At 39.7% G+C, this 21,044-nt stretch overlaps 1 protein-coding gene across 2 annotated transcripts in view; it reads left to right on the plus strand.

Annotated features, from left to right (window-relative positions):
* The window catches only part of abca2 (ATP binding cassette subfamily A member 2), a 142,322-nt gene that overhangs the window by 58,163 nt on the left and 63,115 nt on the right, over positions 1-21,044 (plus strand). For both annotated transcript variants that reach the window (XM_088009186.1, XM_088009187.1), the window contains exons 10-15: positions 196-355; positions 741-869; positions 10,660-10,827; positions 11,702-11,798; positions 12,971-13,144; positions 13,957-14,059. In XM_088009186.1, the coding sequence (XP_087865312.1) occupies positions 196-355; positions 741-869; positions 10,660-10,827; positions 11,702-11,798; positions 12,971-13,144; positions 13,957-14,059 (831 nt within the window). The remainder of the gene's footprint in view (positions 1-195; positions 356-740; positions 870-10,659; positions 10,828-11,701; positions 11,799-12,970; positions 13,145-13,956; positions 14,060-21,044) is intronic.

Below are 21,044 nucleotides of genomic sequence, written 5' to 3' on the forward strand. Positions count from 1 at the left end.
ATATTTGACCTATTGCTACTATTTTGTATCATGAGTGTAGAGGAGCAACAAGGTCTTGGAATAAACAGCAGACTCATGTATAAGGTAGGAAACTGAATAGTAGCCGTAGTAACAGCTGGTTTTAATGTAAAAGACAGAAAAGTGATTTTCTGTGATTCAGTAGAAGACTTTGATGATGACTTACTTTTATTTCAGGATCATTGAGCCAGAGGCGCTGAAGCAGGGGAATATGAGCTCACTGGGATTCACCAGCAAAGAACAAAGGAACCTGGGCCTCCTCGTTCACCTGATGACTACAAATCCCAAGATCCTCTACTCCCCCATTGGCTCTCAGGTGGACAAAGTGATTCAGAAGGTAAGTAGGCAGCTGGTATGGAGCATGTTATATAGAATTACTCACAGCATATCCCAGTCCATATCTGACATGTTTGGCATTCAGTTCCACAGATCAGAGAGCTCTGAACCAATCAGAGAGCTCTGAACCAATCAGAGAGCTCTGAACCAATCAGAGAGCTCTGAACAGAGGATTCGAATAATTCTGCATCTTGATATAATCAAGATTCAGTAAAAAACTTTCTGGGCAGAGTTTAATTCTTTTAACTCTGGTTTGGTTGAGAATTGACTCCTTAGGCCTCTGACCAAGCAGACTGGAGAACTCGGCAACGTTTGTAGATGAGAGTTTTAGAAAGGACATAGTGTAAAAGTCAATATAGTTGACTTTGTTCTCTTTTCAATCCGAGGCGAATGAGACGTTTGCGTTTGTTGGGAATGTGACTCACTACACCCGGGTGTGGCTGAACATCTCTGCCCAGCTCAGGACCTTTCTGGAGGAGGGCCGCCTGCAGAGCCATCTGCTGTGGCTTCAGCAGGTACACAGTGCTGCTAAGTTGTACAGAAATGTTTTCACCTGTTGAACATTCTCATTTTTTTACTGTGTTACAACCTGAGACTCTAAAGTATTTTAGTGGGATTGCTTTGCTTTGGACACACCAACACAAAGTAGCACATTGGTATGGAGCTAAAACGGTTTCAAAATTCACAAATGCACAGAACAAAATTCACAAATGCAAAAGATCCACAAATGCACAGAACAAGATTCACACTTACGAGCTCCTTCTGGCCTGTCAGTTGCACTGCATTTGTGTGTGAATTTTGAGACTCCCCCGACTTCTCACAATTCAGTCTTTTTTTTTTTTTTTAATAAATGGTCTAGCTGATTGGGTGATCAGCAACCAATCAGATAGCTTCCTTGTTTCAGCCAATCATATGAACGGAGCCCCACATTGGGGTAACTTATTTTTCAGCCAATCAAATTAACCCATTCCAGCAGCGCTGTAGCTTTGATGAAGCACCTCCTCAGCCTGGCTTCTGGCAGCGACAGAGGAGCGGAAAGTGAAATATCTAATATATTAGCTATTTATTTCCATGTTATCGTTATTAATGTCAATCGATTTAATTGTGCAACTATCATCACAGCTAGCGATCTTCAGCACACCTAACTCCTATATTAGCGCATCAGCAGAGCTCTGGTGACTAAGATATGCTACCGAGCTATGCTAGCACTGCTGCATGCTAATAGCATCAGGCTAGCGTCTTTCTACATAGCTGAATTTATTCCAGATAATAATAGGCTTTGTATATTATGAATCCTTATAAAGCCCTGGTCCTTAAATGAAAAATTATCATAGCAGTGTAATAATTCACTTAGATCACGCTTTTCAAAAACACACAGTGATTTCTTCTTAACTTATCATATAAAGCATAATATGCAAAAATATGTATCCATTTCGAAAATACACATTGATGTACATTACTTTAAATTTATTGTTAGCGGGAGCTGGCCTTTACTGTTTTATTGTCAGTCGGTGATGTTTCGTCTTTGCTCTGCGATTGTGAGTCTTTGACATTTATCAGTAAAGCCCAACTGAGAAAAAAAATTCAGAAAACTGGTGGATGATAATTCATACATTGTTTATGTAATATATTCGGGTTCTTGTCTAATACTTTACATGAAGGAGTGATCTGAACACCGATGTTGACCATTCGGTTATGTTTAATGGTAACCTAGATAATAGAACCTAACATCACAACCTTGCATGTGCGCATGCACTGGTGGGTATTAGTATAACCCCACAAACTAGAACCAGCATCAATACATAATAAATATGAACATATTTCAATTTATATTTCATGGTATTAAAAAAATCAACATTATAAACTAGCAGGTAGCACTGTTATTTTGCTGTGTAGCAGGTAGGCCTGTCACGATAACAAATTTTGCTGAGCGATTAATTGTCTAAAAAAATTATTGCGATAAATGATAATATTGTTTTAAGACCTTTTGACACTCATTTCATGGAAATGACTAATAATGCATGCGATTTCCTGTAGTTCACACTTCATGATTTTTTTGCCCCCATTTCCCATTTACGACAATCTTAGAACGTTGGTCGATCTAAGATTCTCACTGGTGATTTCATAACCGATCATCATGTAGTGTGATTTAGATCCTCGTGATCTAAATCAGGGGTTTTCCCCGACTGGGAGCTTAATGCAGCCTGTTGAATGTGACAGGTAGCCAATCAGAAAGCGCGGATTCTCCTTGTGCTTTCTGATGGGAAATTACGAGGGAAATCCCAAACAGCTGACAGGCGCAACCCGAAGTCCAGTGGACATTGAAGATAATATGTGGAAACAACATTAATATTTATTCAACATTTCGTGCAAAGAAGATAGAAATGACAAGGGGAGGAGCTGGAGCCAAATTGCTACAGCAGTTGATAATCCTGGTAACTTTTCAGCTGTTCTTCGTTAATGTGACAAAAATAGGTTATAATGATTTTCATTCAGTCAAGACTTTACGCTGACTCTAGCCACATGGGTCACAGGTAGATTATAGTAAAGCATTGATTAATGTCTGGTTTTAAAATAAATTAACTGGACTTGTAGCCATTATTTTGTGCCCAGGTGGCTGGACACCACACGGCACGAGAACCCAATCAAACCATTATACCTAGGATTTCTGTCGGCTAATGTGTGGTCTCTTAGGATTTTAAAAATGGGCCGACAGTCGGCCAAAAACTCTTGTAGTGTGCGCTGGACATTACACTAAGGAAATGAGGAAGGGAGGGTCAGTGGAGAGCACCGGAGGCGAGACTTTTTTCATTCAGTGTCATCAACAGAAAGGAAAAAAGACAGGAAGAGACGATAAAGCCGATAATTAAAATTAAGTCGATAGGTTTAATTTATCATGGGATTAATTGATTTATCGTTTATCTCGACAGGCCTAGAAGCAGGTTGATCTGTCTTATATTTGAAACCCATGTTTAAACAGCAGCATTGATGATGTCATCTTTACTGGATTATCTCAATCTTGAAACTGGATTTGTTGAAGTATGCATATGAATTTGAGACAATCATTACTTCAGACTTTTTGAAAGATCTACTTCTATCAGTGTTGTGTTCAAGACCACCTAACACAAGACCAAGACGAGACCAAGACCAGAGTGTATCGAGACCGAGACAAGACCAAGACTTTTAGGGTCCGAGACCAAGTCAAGACCAAGACCAGCACCCCATGCTACATGATACGATAAAATGTGAAATATGATCAAAATTACTTCTCAAATTGATCTGAAAGATCCATATTCCCATAAAAACAACTAGATATTAAATACTTAATACATTTAACCAATATTAAAAGCAGAACAAACTTTTTATTCTGCTTTGCTTCCATCTCTGTGCTACGATCCGCGGTGGTCTCGTGCCATCCCTAAAAAGATAACACCCTGGGTGTTTGTCCATGTTGCTCATGTCAGAAACCACCACTGTCTGCACCATTAAACAGCAATTTAGGTAATGCCCTGACGCTCAACTATGAACAGTGACCAAGGAGCAACAAGCAAGAAGTAACCACACACAAGGCGCTCACCGTGACTGTTCTCACCCTCTCTCCTGCTCCATGAAGCCAGGTAGTCTGACACCATGGCAGATTACCATTACAGCTGCCACTTTGAACGAAAACAATCAAAGAGCAATGTGCATGCTCTTTTGTTCTTGTGTTTTATTTGTTAATTAAAAAATATCAATGTACATAATTAAATAAAATAATGATAGCTCCTGCAGTGTATGCAGAGGATTAGAAGAACAAAGAAGAGTGTTCTGTCAGGTCAGCATACACTGTCAGATCGTCATACGCTAAGTACAAACTCATGGCTATATCTGTCAGACATGTCATTACCATATAATTTTATTTAATTAGCAACATAGAATCATGACGTAGATCATCATACACTTTATTAACAGTTGTATGTCATCCTGACTTGGCGGTTAAGTAGGTTTACACGGGCGTGTGTTGTAGTTGACTGCAACTGCAGCCAGACCTTGCTTTAAATACACTTTGAAACCACGACAACACATGTATATCTATATAGTTATCATGGAAAACAATTTAATGACTTATTTTTGTCATAACTTGTTGCGTATGGTGAACTGACAACTCCTCTGACTGTCGGACTTCTTAATGCGCATGCACAGGTATGGTACTCACTGCACGTATGCTATTCTGACATGTATGCAGAAGAGTCGTTCTAATCTCATAGAACGACTCTCAGGACTCCAGTCCTATCTAAGTAAAGAGACGAGCAGATGAATCGTACTGTTCCTGAATGTCACATCACTATATTGCAGACTTTTGGACATAGCGTTGTCCCATATATGCGACAAGTCAGTCAACATCTCTGCACAATAATTCAGCGCAGTGAGTGACAACTTTTTTTCATCACAATGCTTATGTGTCTCTATACATCTAGCTTTGCTAACATCACATCAACGTAGCTTACCTTTCTCTGAGCTACTTTTCTAAGAGACAAAAAAAGTTAGACGTTGTCCCCACTGTCTGTGAAAGCGGAGCTTTGCTGAGTTAGCTGTGGCCACTGGATTTTTTATGATTTATGTAGCGTTATTCTATTACAGACATCTTCTGCCCCTGAGAGAAAACCACTGCGCATGTCTTGGAGCACCACGTGCGAGTGAAAGATTGGGGGGAGGAGGGAGTAACAGAAACACGTAATTGGCAACTCACGTTATTGCTTGGATTTTAATCGGTGCGTTTTGCATCCACTGAAAACAAAGACGTTAACAAATAAACTGGATAGTAGTATGCTGTATGTTCTGTATGTTTAGTGATATTTTCACAGTTGCAGTCTTGACTGGTCTTGAAATAAAATGCCGAGTCCTCAGCGCCCGAGACCGAGACAAGATCAAGACCAAATGTGATCGAGTCCGAGACGAGACTGAGACCATCAAAAAATGGTCTCGAGACCAAGACCGATCTCGAGTACTACAACACTGACTTCTATATACAATTTTATGGATTAATCACTACAATTTTTCTCTTGCATAGTGTCATCAGATGTGCTGTGTGACCCAGTGAAGGTGCTTCTTCAAGTTGAAGCTCCCAGCTGTTTCCAAAACCTGTAGGACTTTCACCAGGACTTGGTGTTGAGCTCCACATGTTCTGGTTTGGAACGTTGCATGTTGTGTAGGGTCACATGTCATCATCTTCCAGTCAATCTCTCTTCTGAAATAAAATCAGGTGTGTTGAAGCAGAGACTCATCTAAAAGCTGCAGGACTCCAGCCCTCAAGGCATAGATTTAAGGATCATTGGTTCATAGTTTACTTTTGTGAAGTCATCAGCTGCAACAAGCTGGAATTGCATAGAGATAATCTATTTCCTACTCAAAGTCACTGGTATAGTTTGGATAGAGATGTGACCTTTACAATGTACATTGATGATCCATGGAGGACAGAGTACTGGTGGATCAGGTTCTTTCACAGGATGTAGGAGCCGTTCTCACAGTCTGAAGGATTTCATGCCTCAAAGATTCCTAAAGGACACAAAGATATAAATATTTTATTTTAATCACTTGCTGTTAGTTGATTTCTTAAATTATATTCAGGGATGTACACACCCATGAACTCTAAGTGGGGCGAAGGACGGAGAGAGTGCAGGATATTGATCGATAACATGTTCAGCCTGGTAGGATAAATAAAATAAAAACAGCACTGTGTGTTTTTGAAAAGCGTGATCTAAGTGAATTATTACACTGCTATGATAATTTTTCATTTAAGGACCAGGGCTTTATAAGGATTCATAATATACAAAGCCTATTATTATCTGGAATAAATTCGGCTATGTAGAAAGACGCTAGCCTGATGCTATTAGCATGCAGCAGTGCTAGCATAGCTCGGTAGCATATCTTAGTCACCAGAGCTCTGCTGATGCGCTAATATGGGAGTTAGGTGTGCTGAAGATCGCTAGCTGTGATGATAGTTGCACAATTAAATCGATTGACATTAATAACGATAACATGGAAATAAATAGCTAATATATTAGATATTTCACTTTCCGCTCCTCTGTCGCTGCCAGAAGCCAGGCTGAGGAGGTGCTTCATCAAAGCTACAGCGCTGCTGGAATGGGTTAATGTGATTGGCTGAAAAATAAGTTACCCCAATGTGGGGCTCCGTTCATATGATTGGCTGAAACAAGGAAGCTATCTGATTGGTTGCTGATCACCCAATCAGCTAGACCATTTATTAAAAAAAAAAAAAGACTGAATTGTGAGAAGTCGGGGTGTTGTGTTCAAGACCACCTAACACAAGACCAAGACAAGACCAAGACTTTTAGGGTCCGAGACCAAGTCAAGACCAAGACCAGCGCCCCACGCTACATGATACTATAAAATGTGAAATATGATCAAAATTACTTCTCAAATTGATCTGAAAGATCCATATTCACATAAAAACACCTAGATATTAAATACTTAATAAAATTAATCAATATTAATTTTGCTTCCATCTCTGTGCTACAATCCGCGGTGGTCTCGTGCCATCCTTAAAAAGATAACGCCATGGGTGTTTGTCCATGTTGCTCATGTCAGAAACCACCACTGTCTGCACCATTAAACATAGCAATTGAGGTAATGCCCTGACGGTAAATAACTCTCAACTATGAACACTGACCAAGGAGCAACAAGCAAGAAGTAACCAATCACAAGACGCTCACCATGACTGTTCTCACCCTCTCTCCCACTACATGAAACCAGGTAGTCTGACACCTTGTCAGACTACCATTACAGCTGCCACTTTGACCGAAAACAATCAAAGAGCAATGTGCATGCTCTGTGTGCTCTTTCGTTCTTGTTTTATTTATTTGTTAATTAAAAAATATCAATGTACATAATTAAATAAAATAATGATAGCTGCTGCAGTGTACGCAGGGGATTACAATAACAAAGAAGAGTGTTCTGTCAGGTCAGCATATGCTGTCAGATCGTCATACGCTTAGCACAAACCCACGGCTATATCTGTCAGACACGTCTTTACTATATTTTATTTAATTAGCAACATAGAATCATGACGTAGATCATTATACACTTTATTAACAGTTGTATGGCATCCTGACTTAGCGGTTAAGTAGGTTAATGAGTTTTACACAGGCGTGTGTTGTAGCTGACTCCAGCTGCAGCCAGACCCTGCTTTAAATACAATTTGAAAAAACAATGCATGTATATCTACATAGTTATCATGGAAAACAATTTAATTACTTATTTTCATCGTAACTTGTTGTGTATGGTGAGCTGACAACTCCTCTGACTGTCGGACTTCTTAATGCGCAGGCATGGTACTCACTGCATGTATGCTATTCTGACAGCGTATGGTAATCTAATGGGCTCTTTTCACCCATGGCGTTGACGTTACATCTCCAGGAGCTAATGCGGCTCACTTGTTTCCGTTTTGAGTTACCATGACTGGTAGAAAAGACTAAGTCGTATTTCAGATGCAAAAAATGCAATACTATGAACGTTGTCTTCCTAATATAATGAGCTTTTAAGTTTTCATTAATTTCCAAGCAATCCTGAATTAAGAAGATGGTGGCTTGTAAATATTTGTCACTACCAGTTAAAGCTAACGCTGCACAACACAAAGTTTGCAGCCTTCACTTCACTCCGGATCAGCCTAAAAATACCAGGGATACGGATGATAAATAAAGGAGCCTCCCTGAGTTATTTCCATGGAATCACTTCTGTATTCAGCCTGAAAAAGCGAGTATATGGGAACGAGAGAGCAGACCAGAGCCAGACAGCCAAGCAACTGATCCGCCTGTACATACTGCTGTAAACACCGTCCTGAGCTCTTCACAAGAAACATGCAAAGGTAATAAAACAAAATAACACGGAGACATGAAGCAACACGGTTATATTTTTCTAAAAGCAGCAACTTTGAACCTGAACAGCTGAACCAGATCTCTGACACCAGAGCTGCGCTACTGTCAAGCTATGAGGCTTGTTGTGCTTCGTCGTGCTTCGGAAGTAAAAAGCCCGAACCGTAACCTCCCCGTTAGTCTGACACTAACGACAATAAACACACAATATACTTGAAAATTAGGTAAAAATATTGTCCGTTAGAATGTTTAGATACTTAAATAGCACATTTTTACAAGAACAGTGTCCGAGAATATTGCCTACTAGCATAAGCTAAGGTTAATGTTAGCCACAAAGTTTAAGTAAAACTCACCTTCGTATCACTAAATGTATAACGAGGCATACATCTTAAAACCTTTCTCCAGCTTACTTGTTGGGGCTTCGGATCGATGTACAAACCTTGGCCAAGCCCTGAAAGCACCTATTGTAAAAGGCAATTTTCAATAGATCGGAAACAATCGAGCCACTTTTCCCCAAACGCGGAAGCTGAGGTGCAAAGAGTCCATAGAACGACTCTCAGTGACACTCCAGTCCTTTCTAATAAGTACAGAGACGAGCAGATGAATCGTACTGTTCCTGAATGTCACATCACTATATTGCAGACTTTTGGACACAGCGTTGTCCCATATATGCGACAAGTCAGTCAACACCTCCGCACAATAATTCAGCGCAGTGAGTGACAACTTTTTTCATCACAAATGCTTATGTGTCTCTGTACAGCTAGCTTTGCTAACATCACGTCAACGGAGCTTACCTTTCTTTGAGCTACTTTTCTAAGAGACAAAAAAAGTAAGACGTTGTCCCCACCGTCTGTGAAACTGCCTGGATGTTGAGTTAGCTGTGGCCATCGGATTTCTTATTATTTATGCAGCGCTATGATATTACCCACGATTAAACATCTTATGCCGCTGAGAGGAAACCACTGCGCCTGTCTCAGAGCGCCGCGTGCGAGTGAAAGGTGGGGAGGGGGAGGGGAGAGAAACAGAAACACGCATTTGGCAAGTTATTGCTTGGATTTTAATCGGTGCGTTTTGCATCCACTGAAAACAAAGATGTTAACAAATAAACTAGATAGTATGCTGTATGTTTAGTGATATTTTCACAGTTGCGGTCTCGACTGGTCTTGAAATAAAATGCCGAGTCCTCAGCGTCCGAGACAAGACCGAGACCAAATGCGGTCGAGTCCGAGACGAGACCGAGACCATCAAAAAATGGTCTCGAGACCGGTATCGAGACCAAGACCGTTCTCGAGTACTACAACACTGCGGGGGAGTCTCAAAATTCACACACAAATGCAGTGCAACTGACAGGCCAGAAGGAGCTCGTAAGTGTGAATCTTGTTCTGTGCATTTGTGGATCTTTTGCATTTGTGGATTTTGTTCTGTGCATTTGTGAATTTTGAAACTGTTTTAGCTCCATACACTGGTAAGTTTAAGAAAAAGATACAGGGTTGTCAATATTTTTATTAAAATAAAATTCAGAAAATTGTGCCATCCATCCATAATTGGTTCCATTTAGAGTAATTGTAATTGAAATCCAGTAGCAGGAGTCTCCATGATTTATGATGTTTGCAGATGATCTGCAGTGAGAGCAGGGCACATGTACAAGAATGAAAAATAGCTGCAGCTAGACAGAATGCCTGAGTGTAAATGAGAGGGGCACAAGTGGAACAGGGACGTTATAGCAAGAAGAAGTTAAAAGGTAGAAACTTTAAGATTTTAGGGTGATTGGTCCAGAACAAAGGAGAATGTGGAAAAGAGGCAAAGAAGCATGTGCAAGCAGGTCTGATTGGATGAAGAAAAGAGTCAGGTGTGATAAAAGTGTGACAGCAAGAATGAAAGGAAAGATGTACAGTGGTGAGAGCAGCTATGTATGGTTTTGAGACGTTACCAATGAGGCAGAACTGGCAGCTGCAAAGCTCAAGGTGTTCAGGTTCTGTTTGGGAGCGACAAGGATGATGGGATCTGGAATTAGGACGTCAGAGAGGCCTGACTGACACAGTGTAGACATGTTCAGAGACAATGATGATATTGATTAAAGGATGCTGAGGTTGAAGTCACAGGGCAGGAAGCCAGAAAGGAGGTGGATAGATGTGGTGATGAAGGATGGAGGACACAGAGGACCTCTGTGTCCTCCACAGAGGACACAGAAAAAGTCCCTCAGGCTCTGACTTTTCCTGAGGGAACAAGCTGAAAGAGGACACCAGCTGTTTCAGCCTACTTCTCTATTCTGCATTTTTTGTGTTGGTCTGCTAATTAAAACTAAATCCCACTGATGTTTCTGATTGAAACGTGACAAAATATGAAAAGTGTAGAGACTGTGAATACTTGTGTATTGTGCTGTATTTGGATCCAGCTTTGATTGGGTCATTTCATCCCTCCTGTCTTTGTCCAGCTGTCCTCAGAGCTGCAGCAGCAGCCGGAGCTGCTGAACGGCAGCGACAGCGAGCTGATGCAGGCGCTGATGATGGGAAACTACACGCTACCCAACACCTCCACCCTGCTGGAGCAGCTAGACACAATCGACAACGCTGCCTGCGGCTGGATACGTTTCATGTCAAAGGTCAGCACTCCAGGGATCAATTGGTGTGGATGTTGACTATTATTGTAAGTTTAAACCTAAAACCTATGACATGATATCTGAGTAGCATCTGAATAGCATTTCGGTTAGTTAATTTGCTTTTGACTGAATATTTTGTGAGTTGATAAATTTTTTTGACGCAGGAGTTTCCTCTGACTCTGAACTGCTGCTTTCCAAGGCTGAAAATGATAAATGTCTGTATTTGACTAAAGACTAGGTTGAACTCTGCTCATAGAAAACAGTTGACAAAATTCAACTCCAAAAGTCTTTATATAGTTCCAATTCACAACACATCATCTTAAGCCACTTTACAAAACACAAAAGGCAATTCAATCCAGTCTTACAGTTATTAAACATGACTCAACTCCAGTTTATTCACATTAGTTAAAATTGTTTTTCTATCTAAGGAAAAACATCAAGTCATTTATTCAATGGAAAGGAAAATCTCTTCTATGACAGAAAGAAACTTTCAGCAGAACCTGGGACCAGAAACTGGCTTAGCATGAGCCAGTTTCTGTTAAAGATTGTTAAAGATTGAATTAACAGCAAAGAGGAGGAGGAGAAAGTAGCAGAGCAAGAAGTGGTCAATTATGCCTATGGAGGCATAACTACAAAGATATCTCAGGGTAACTTAGCTAAGTGGCTCTAGGCTTTATCAAAAATGTAGTTTTAAGCCTAGGGTTAAAAGTATTCAGTCCTCACAGACTATGGACAAATGGATGTTTGTCCATAGTCAAATGACTTGACACAACAAGATCAGTATCAATAACCAATATGACTTATATTAACTGAGGCATAGTTTGTAACAGTCTAAATCCATTTTGCTGTGGACAAATATTTTTCCCCATGTTTCCAGGTCAGTGTTGATGTGTTCAAAGGCTTCCCTGATGAGGACAGCATAGTCAACTACACCCTGAACCAGGCCTACCAGGACAATGTTTCTGTGTTTGCCAGTGAGTTGCTCCTTTCTACCTGCAATGCCTTACTAAAATATTTACACCTTTTGACATTTTGTCACCTCATGACCACAAATCCTTTTTCTCAATCAAAAAACTGAAAAATATTATAATGCATGACAGCCAAGAATTTTAGTCTACATTGTTTCTGTGAACACAAATAAATGGAGAACATAGTTATTTTTATAAAGCTATGTTTTGTCCATGTATTCGTTGGAGATTGGGAACATTTGGGGTAGGGCTGGGCGATATATCGAGCATACTCGATGTATCGCAATATTTTCAATTTACGATAGTTAAAATGGCATATTGCAGCTATCGAGTATAAATTGTTGTTCAAATAATAAACTTTCGCTGTCAAATTCACTGAGCATAGTTTATCTGACACCCTATGAATGCATCACTAGCCCCTCCCAACCTGAAAATGTTCTACCAATCACGCTGTGAGGAGAAAATAAACAACATGGTGATGGCAAGAGTTTGAGCTGTGAATGAGACAGTAACTGAAGAGGAATCAGATGAACTAGTCTAGTTCCAAAGAGAAACGGCGCTCGATCAATAATTTGGCAGTGGTTTGGATTTTATATGGAGGATGTCGAACAAAAGGAGGTAACATTGCTGACTTTGGTAGATTAGCCACCACTGCTATTAAGCATGCTAACACAGGGTGGCTAATTAGCTCATGTAAACACTGATGATCTGTCAGTTTGTGTGTAGGTCGCCTTTTTTATTTTTAAGCTGAACCAAAACGCACCTTATTCCACAGCACATCTATATGTTAAGTTTGTCAAAGTCAAGCATAACTGGCCTACTTCTCTGTCCCTTGCTATTTTTTTCTTAGTTAAAACTTATTTCTCACCTTGTTATGTAGTCATAGTGTGTAGACAGTTCATAGCAAACTACTGCATCACTTTTTATATGAGCTTACATTTAAGTCTAGTAGACAAATGGGGGCAGGAACTTGTGTGGGTGACATCATGCTGCAAGAGTTTAAAATAACATTGGAGCTCATTTAAGAATACCCTGATATATATCGTCTATCGTGATATAGCAAAAATATATCAGGATATTAGATTTTCCTCATATCCCCCAGCCCTAATTTGGGGTCATTCAGTCGCCATCACAGTGATGATGGACTTTTGATGTTCTACATGTTTTTCTGTTACCAGGTGTGATTTTTCAGACTAACAAGGATGGTTCTTTGCCACCTCATGTTCTGTACAAAATAAGACAGAACTCCAGCTTCACAGAGAAAACTAATGAAATCAGAAGAGCCTACTGGCGACCTGGGCCCAACACCGGTGGGAAATTCTACTTCCTCTATGGTTTTGTGTGGATTCAGGGTAAGTCTTTTGATGCTCCTGATTGGTACTAGTTTTTCAGTCTGCTTAGATGTGCAGATGTGAGTGATGAAGTGTCAGAGCTTCGACTGCCATCACGGGCAAAACTGTGTTCATATTGAAGCTCAGACAAGTCATGGATGAGCTCAGGTTAAGAACAGCATTTTTTTACAAGTCATAAATTGCCCAAATGCTTTTCATTGATGGACTTTGTATACAGAGGCAACGTGCTGCTGTCTGAGGCTGGGCCATAAATCAAGGCCTAGATCTGCGCATTAGTCAGGTCAAATGTATTGTTTTCTTTGGTTTGCAAAGACCAGCATTTATAGGCAGAAAATGCTTACCAGTGTGCAAAGTGAGCTGGAAGCAGCTGTGGAGAGATGCCTGAGCCAGCGGCGGCAGAAGCACTTTTCCTTGACAGGTCGACTTTTCTGCAGGAAGCAGAGGGAGAGAAAAGAACAATGCACAGTCTTCATCCAGACACTGCAGGCCCATTTCTTCTTTGTACATTTATTTGAATTGGAGAGAAATTAAAATAATATTTTCTCTTTGCCTGGAAATGTTATCATGAGAAAAATATAAAGGTTTACACTAGTTTCATTATTTCAAAGCTAACCATACGCATCAGTTCATATTTTGTTGTAAATATTACAACATGACCAAAATAAGCTTCTTACAAGGCAGTATTTGCAGCCTCCTGTATTCAAATATGAGCATAGAGATTGAAATCACACACTGACAAATAAAAACAGATTTATCCTCAAGTTGTCGTTTTTCTCCTAAGGTTAGTGTCTCTCTTTCATGTTTTCCTTTAGATATGATAGAGAGAGCCATAATCAACACATTTGTGGGTCACGATGTGGTGGAACCCGGTAACTATGTCCAGATGTTCCCCTACCCATGTTACACCAGAGATGAGTAAGTAGTGTGTTTTTATGTCAACCTAGCACTAATGTACTTTCTATACTATTTGTTGTGGCTCTTATAAGGCTAATTATCCCAGACAGAAACAAATAATCTTTAGATTTACATATCTTTTATCTAAATAAAAATATGGGAGTGTGTTTTATGGGGACTTTTAATGACATAAGTCAAGAGTACACATTTTCAGTCTGAAAGCAGGACTTCATGTCTTTGTACTCAACACTTTCTTTCAAATATTCACATTTTTTTCGCAAATCGTTCTCCTCACTCTCTAAACTTCTCTCTGCTCAGATCACATGTCTGCTCGCAAACCTCTCTGCTCACTTGCAAATTTTATCTGCTCTCTCTCCAAACAAGATGTACTGTCACCTGGCAACTTCTCAGCCAAAAGAATGAAAATGTTATACTGGGTGAGTTTCTTTCCTTATAGTGCAGGGGTCAGCATCTTTCTAAATTAAAATAGCCACTTTTACCACCGCCACTACAAAATGAAGTTTGTCTACAACTGCAAAAAAAAAAAAAAAAAAGTTTGATCATAATACCACTTTTTCTTATTGGTATCGTGATCAAAAACTTGTCTAATTTGTTTTTAAGAGCCACAGTACAAGGTGCCAAAGAGCCGCATGTGGCTCAGGAGCTGCAGGTTGCAGACCCCTGTTTTAGGAGTTGTGCCTGTGTGGCTATCGATTGTAATACAACACATATGGTAACACCTGCTTTTCTGCGCCACCCACTGATACAGGAAGCAACAATGTCAGCTTTCTGCTCTGTGGCACAACTAAAAGTGAAACTAACCCCTAAAACAGCTTTTTTTTTCCCCTGATAAACTGTCTAAATAGGTTATTTAGGGTTCTATCTTTATGTTTGTGTGAATTTTGACGTTTGTGCAATTTGTTTAGTTCGGCATTATTTTCCCTAAAAGTGTCTCACTACCTTTCAGTGGTACACCTTGGTACAACTTCATCACATCCCTGGTTCAGGTATAAAAGCACAGTGCTCTCTCGCTCCCCTCCTCTGTTCCCCCAGCCGCCTGATGGCAAGCCAGAATTTGCAAGGGGTGCAACTGGTGATTATTGATTGATAGTGTTATTCAGCTTTTCAAATGTATGATTTCAAATCAGTTCAATTCAAAAATACTTTATTAATATCAAAGGCAAATTAAATTAAATATTGTAACTCATTTATTCTTCAAGATGCAGATTGTGATGGCTGTTGACAGGAAAGATCTCCTGCAGCGATCTGTATGAGTAAATCTGAAGAAGCCTCTTACTGAAGATACTCTGCCTTCCCAAGACAGTCTAATGAAGAGGATGGTCAGGGTTGTCCATAATTTTCTTGATCCTATCACGAATCCTTCTTTGGATCATCATCTCACAAGGTTCCACAGTCGCCCCCAGAACAAATCCAGCCTTCTTGTTCAGGCTGTTGAGCCATTTTACGTCCCTGGTTCTGATGCTGCTGCCCCAACAGATGACAGCAGAAGAGGTGACACTCTCAACAACAGACTTATAGAAGATCTGCAACATCTTGGTGCAAACCTTGAAGAATCTTAGCTTCCTCAAGAAATGTAGTTCGCTCTGTTCCTTCTTATAGATACTTCACTGTTAAGTCTCCAGTCCAGTCTGTTGTCAAGGCGAACACTGAGATATTTTTATTCCTCAAACACCTCCACTTCTTCTCCCATTATGGAAATAGGGTTTGATTTAGCCCCGTTCCTTCTGAAATCAACAATCATCTTCTTTGTTTTGTTCACATTTAAGATGAGATGATTATTTCTACACCATGACACAAAGCAGTCCACCTGTACTCGGACTGTACTTAGTCCCTTGTCCATCTCTTATACACCCAACAACTGCAGCATCATCAGAGTATTTCTGTTAATGACGGCAGTCAGACTTTTCCTGGAAGTCTGAAGTGTAGAGAGTGAATAGGAATGGAGAACGTTCAGTGCCCTGTGGTGCTCCTGTGTTGCTGACCACCTGGTTAGACACACAGTCCTTCAGTCTCACAAACTGCTTCACTGAGGGAGGGTGGGGAAAAGCTGAAACAGCTTCAACCTTTGCAGGTAGGGGAACTGCCCCATGAGAAGACACTCTGTGTCCCAGGAACTCAACAGCAGGCAGACCAAGTTGGCATTTAGCTGGGTTCACCATCAGGCTGTGCTCACTGAGCCGAACAAACAGTTGATGTGTTCTTCCGCAGAGGGACTAACCACCAATATATTGTCCAAGTAGACGAACAAAAATGGCATACCCTGCAGGACCAAATCCATAAGCCGCTGGAAACCCTGTGCTACGCCTTTAAGACTGAAGGGCATCGGTAAAATTTCAAAAAGTCTAAAAGGAATGATAACTGCGGTTTTGGGTACATCTAAGGGATGCACTGGAACCTTGTAGCCTGGAACTTGGTGTGATGGTAGCCTCGCACCAAGTCCACCTTAGAGAAAACAGCTGCTCCAACCAGGCGGGCAGAAAAGTCGTGAATGTGAGGAATTGGGTATCTGTTGTTACTGGTTGCGTTGTTAAGGCGTCGAAAATCCCCACAGGGTCGCCAACCCATGTCTGCCTTGGGAACCATGTGTAAGGGAGATGCTCATGGACTTTTGGAGCTCCATGTTTGCAAACTCCTCATTCACTATCGCCAACTTAGCTAACTTCCAACCAAAACCAAAAATAGAACGGAGGAAAACCGTTGGTGTCTTCTTCACCTTGCCCTCTTCCCTTCACAATAAGAGCATACATTCTGGTGTGAAATATATACATTGTATCTGCCACACCAGTGTCATTTCTTTGAACACTGGCTCCCCCCAGGGCTGTGTCTTGAGCCCCCTGCTGTTTACCCTGATGACCCAGAGCAAACTAGATCCTCTCTGATTCTACTCATTCTCTCCATGGTCTGTTCATCTGGTTGGCGTCTGGCAGGAGATTCCATAGGATGTGCTGTAAAACAGTGCATTATGTTCTACAGCACAAATGGGAGGCAAATAGTTGCCTCCCACTGGCCATCACTAAGACTGTCTGAGAATGCTTGAAAATGCTATATAATGTTATAATAAGATATTGCTAAATAAATAAAATAATCATTATTATGAGTCAGAGAGGATGTGGTTTGCTCTGGGTCATCAGGGTAAACAGCAGGGGGTATCCAAGACACAGCCCTGGGGGGAGCCAGTGTTCAAAGAAATGACACTGGAGGTCTTAATCACAGTGTTAACCACATGGACAAACTGGGTTCTGTCGGTGAGGAAGTCCAACAGCCAGTTGCACAGTGGAGTATTGAGGCCCAGCAGATCAGTTTGCATACCAGATCCTGGGGGATGATCATATTCAATGCTGAGCTAAAGTCTGTGCTTCACTTCCGTGTGCAATGACAATAAAATAGGTCTAAGTCTAAGCTACTCCAACCTGCTGCCACCCTCAGCGGCACAATTCTATTGCAATGTGGAGACAGAGTGAAATGGGTCTGCTCTGCTCTGACTGTTGTATGGTGTTGAATGGATAACTGTGTCAGACTGGCTGCAGTGCTGAGGAAGCTGATGGAGGCTAATGGACGCTCTTGCTGCTCACTCAGGACAGGCAAGCTGTATGCGAGCTGCAGAGCGCTGTTGCCATAAAAGTCTCCGACATCACAAAATAACAGTCGCTAAGTTTATTATTAGTCATTGATTTGAAAGAAAAAAAAAAGGAAGTCACTAGAGGACGCTAGAAAAATTGATAAACACAGTGATGAGGTAGAAACGTTGACAGCAGCTCTTCTTTTGTCCTGAGCACACCCCCACCCATCCCTCTGCTCATTCCCTCACTCAGCCATGTCTCTTGGCTCTGCCACATTTGCTGGAATTTTTCCAAATTTGCCATGGGCGGGGTTTAGCTTTCAGAGGTAGGTTACACTTTAAAGATTCATGGCATGCTTTCAAAATAATGGCTGTTGATTTTTATAGTAATATCTATCTATATATCTAGATTGTTCCTATCTGTAGATCGATGTAGATAGATATCCATCTATCTAGACAGATACATAGCCAGAGGCACACCCACGAGAAGGAAACAAACTCATCCATGATAATACTTTCATAGAGAAGGACCTCGATGCAGCAAACAGAAAGGGGTGGGGACGGACCGCTATCAGTCTCATACCTTATTTGGAAATGGGGCCATTGCACTCTAGAAGTGAAGGGGGCGCTATTCCCTATATCATCCACAGTCTCCCGTTTTTATTTTCTTTTGAAATCTGTGATATATCTTCACCTTTAGGAAAGAGTTCCACTCTGTATTTGAACTTATCTCTTTTATTTACTTCAGCGCAGCTCACAGTTTTTAACAAATTCTGTAACTTTCTGCATATTTCTAAATCTGTTCCTTAGTTGCATCTTTTTGTGTCTACTACTGCCTCTAGTGGCGTGGGAGTGGTAACACAAGTAGTATAATTACATTACTAAATGAAAATACCACAAGGTCTTTATTATTTATTATTTTTTCATTTTCTTAAAGATGTAGAGTTAATTAAATGACCTAAACAAGACCTCAAAGTGGTTCCAGTTTCTCTCGAAGGCCAACCTGTTGAAACTCTGGTAAATTTTAAATAATTCCTGGACAGTTCAACTTTGCAGAAAAAACTGACTATATTCTTAAAAACTGTTCACTGAGACTCTGTCTTTTAAGAAGACATGGTGATCTTGGGGTTACTCAACCAGAGGTTGTGTACAAGACAATGTTGAGTGTTTTCACTTTTCATCTCCTCGGCTCGTTTGGTCACATGAGCTGCAGACTAACAGATAAACCTTTAAGAATACTTTTAATGGCAGATAAAATAGCAGGTAAATAGTGGTGAACCCAAAAACAACTCTGTCTCAAATGTTTGCTAAACGAACATGGAAGACATCAAGAAATATTTTAGCAGAGAGCATCCATTGTTTTTCATCAGTTTGAACCTCTGAGCTCATGAAGGTGTTGCTGTGTTCCTCTGGCAACTAAGAACATCGCTTAGAAGTCACTTTTTAGTTTAGTTTAGTTTATTTCAGACAAACCTTTCACCGACAGTGTAAACAACACAAAGTACATAATATATTTCTTAAAAACACATCACATCGGTGATTATGAGTCTGAAAAGGAGTATGATGAAGTATAACTTATGTAATCATACCCCTTTTCCAGCTGTAATGTATCACAGTATTTTCAATGTCCAATATCCTTTCTGACAAAGGAAATAATAAGTGTAATAAAATTTCCTCAGCCAGATGAAAATACTGCATACACACACATACACATTTGTACACATACATATATACATATTTACATATACAAACATATATACGTACATACACCCATATACACACCCATCTGCTTATATGCATAATACACAGCTATTTACATACCTTTATATATTTACCCACACCTGCACCAACCTGCCACCTACTTGATGACATCATACCTAAAGTTTTAATCGGAAAATAATTGTTGAATCTTTTCTGGCAATATTTTGTTTCTGACTTTAAACATGATCTGTGCAGTTTGAAACTCTACTAAATCAGTGAATTTCAATAAATAAGAATCTATAAATAGATTGTGGGTATGACAGTAAAAATCAACCTTATGAACTAAACGAATGGCTCTTTTCTGTAATGTGCATAATGGTTGTAGTAACGTTCTGTAAGTGTTGCCCCAAATTTCCACACAGTAACTTAGGTAAGGTAAAATAAGTGAGCAGTACAGAATGTATAGGGCAGAGGAGTTTAAATATTTTCTAGCATTAGCAAGAACTGCAATAATTCTTACAATTTTAGATTGGACATATTTTATATGAGGTTTCCAACAGATCTTGTTTTGAATCAGTACTTCCAAAAACCGAATTTCAGTCACTCTCTCCACAGTCATATTATCAATTTTTATTATTAAACCACTCTTCTCTTTACACTTACTGAACAACATAAACTTTGTTTTATCTAAATTTAGTGACAATTTGTTAATATTAAACCACTCTTTCAGTTTACATAAATCTTGATTCATTTCAAGCAACAACTGTCGTAAATTATTGATGGTGTAATAATTATTCTTAACCAAACTTAACATTTACCTATAGCATGCTAAGTGTTTTACTCTATGAATAAATTGTTGATATTGTAATAAAATACATTCATAGAAATGTATTTTATTTTATTGTTTTGGAGTCTCAGGAAAATTTCCACCTTGATAGATTAAATAGTGTTTCATATTATTTTTTTTACTATGTATAAGACTCTACCAACAGAAATTCTCTCAGACTAATATGGCACCGTAAAAGCAAAAATGTGAATTTTTCCTTGTATCTGTTCAACAAATCTGGTTGTAACAACCAGATTTGTTTTTCTTCTGTGAACCTAATGCGTTTGTTCATTATTGACTTTTGCTCAATTAACTTTCTTATGTACACATTATAAATAGTATTTTGTTATAGTTGATCATGTTGCTTTTCATGTCTCCTTATTTCTTTTATTCCTCTTATAATTGATTGTTTATAATATACAAAGGTCTTGTTTATGTCATTTAATTAGCTCTACATCATCAAGAAACTAAAAAATTATGGTCTTTTAGTAGAGAATTTATTTTTTACGGTGCCAATAATCCTGGAATTAATAGTAAATGATGAAGACTGTGCTATTCTAATTTAGTGATATACTGTAGTTATATTAGTTGTGTTACCACCCCCACACCAATAGAGGCAGTAGTAGACCCTAAAGATGCAACTAAGGAGCAGATTTAGAAGTACACAGAAAACTACAGAATTTGCTAAGAATTGTGAGCTGTGCTGAAGAAAATAAGAGACAAGTTTAAATACATGCTGAGAGTGAAACTCCTTCATAAAAATAAAGATATGTCACAGATTTCAAAAGAAAATAAAAGCAGGAGACCACGGATAATATAGGAAATAGCGCCCCCTTCAATTCCGGATTTCCAAATAAGGTATGAGACTGCCAGTGGTCCGTTCCTGCTCTTTTCTGTTT

This window comes from Poecilia mexicana, unplaced genomic scaffold (genome assembly GCF_051168715.1).
Source record: "Poecilia mexicana isolate PSO_F unplaced genomic scaffold, ASM5116871v1 scaffold_9, whole genome shotgun sequence".
Lineage (NCBI taxonomy): Eukaryota > Metazoa > Chordata > Actinopteri > Cyprinodontiformes > Poeciliidae > Poecilia > Poecilia mexicana.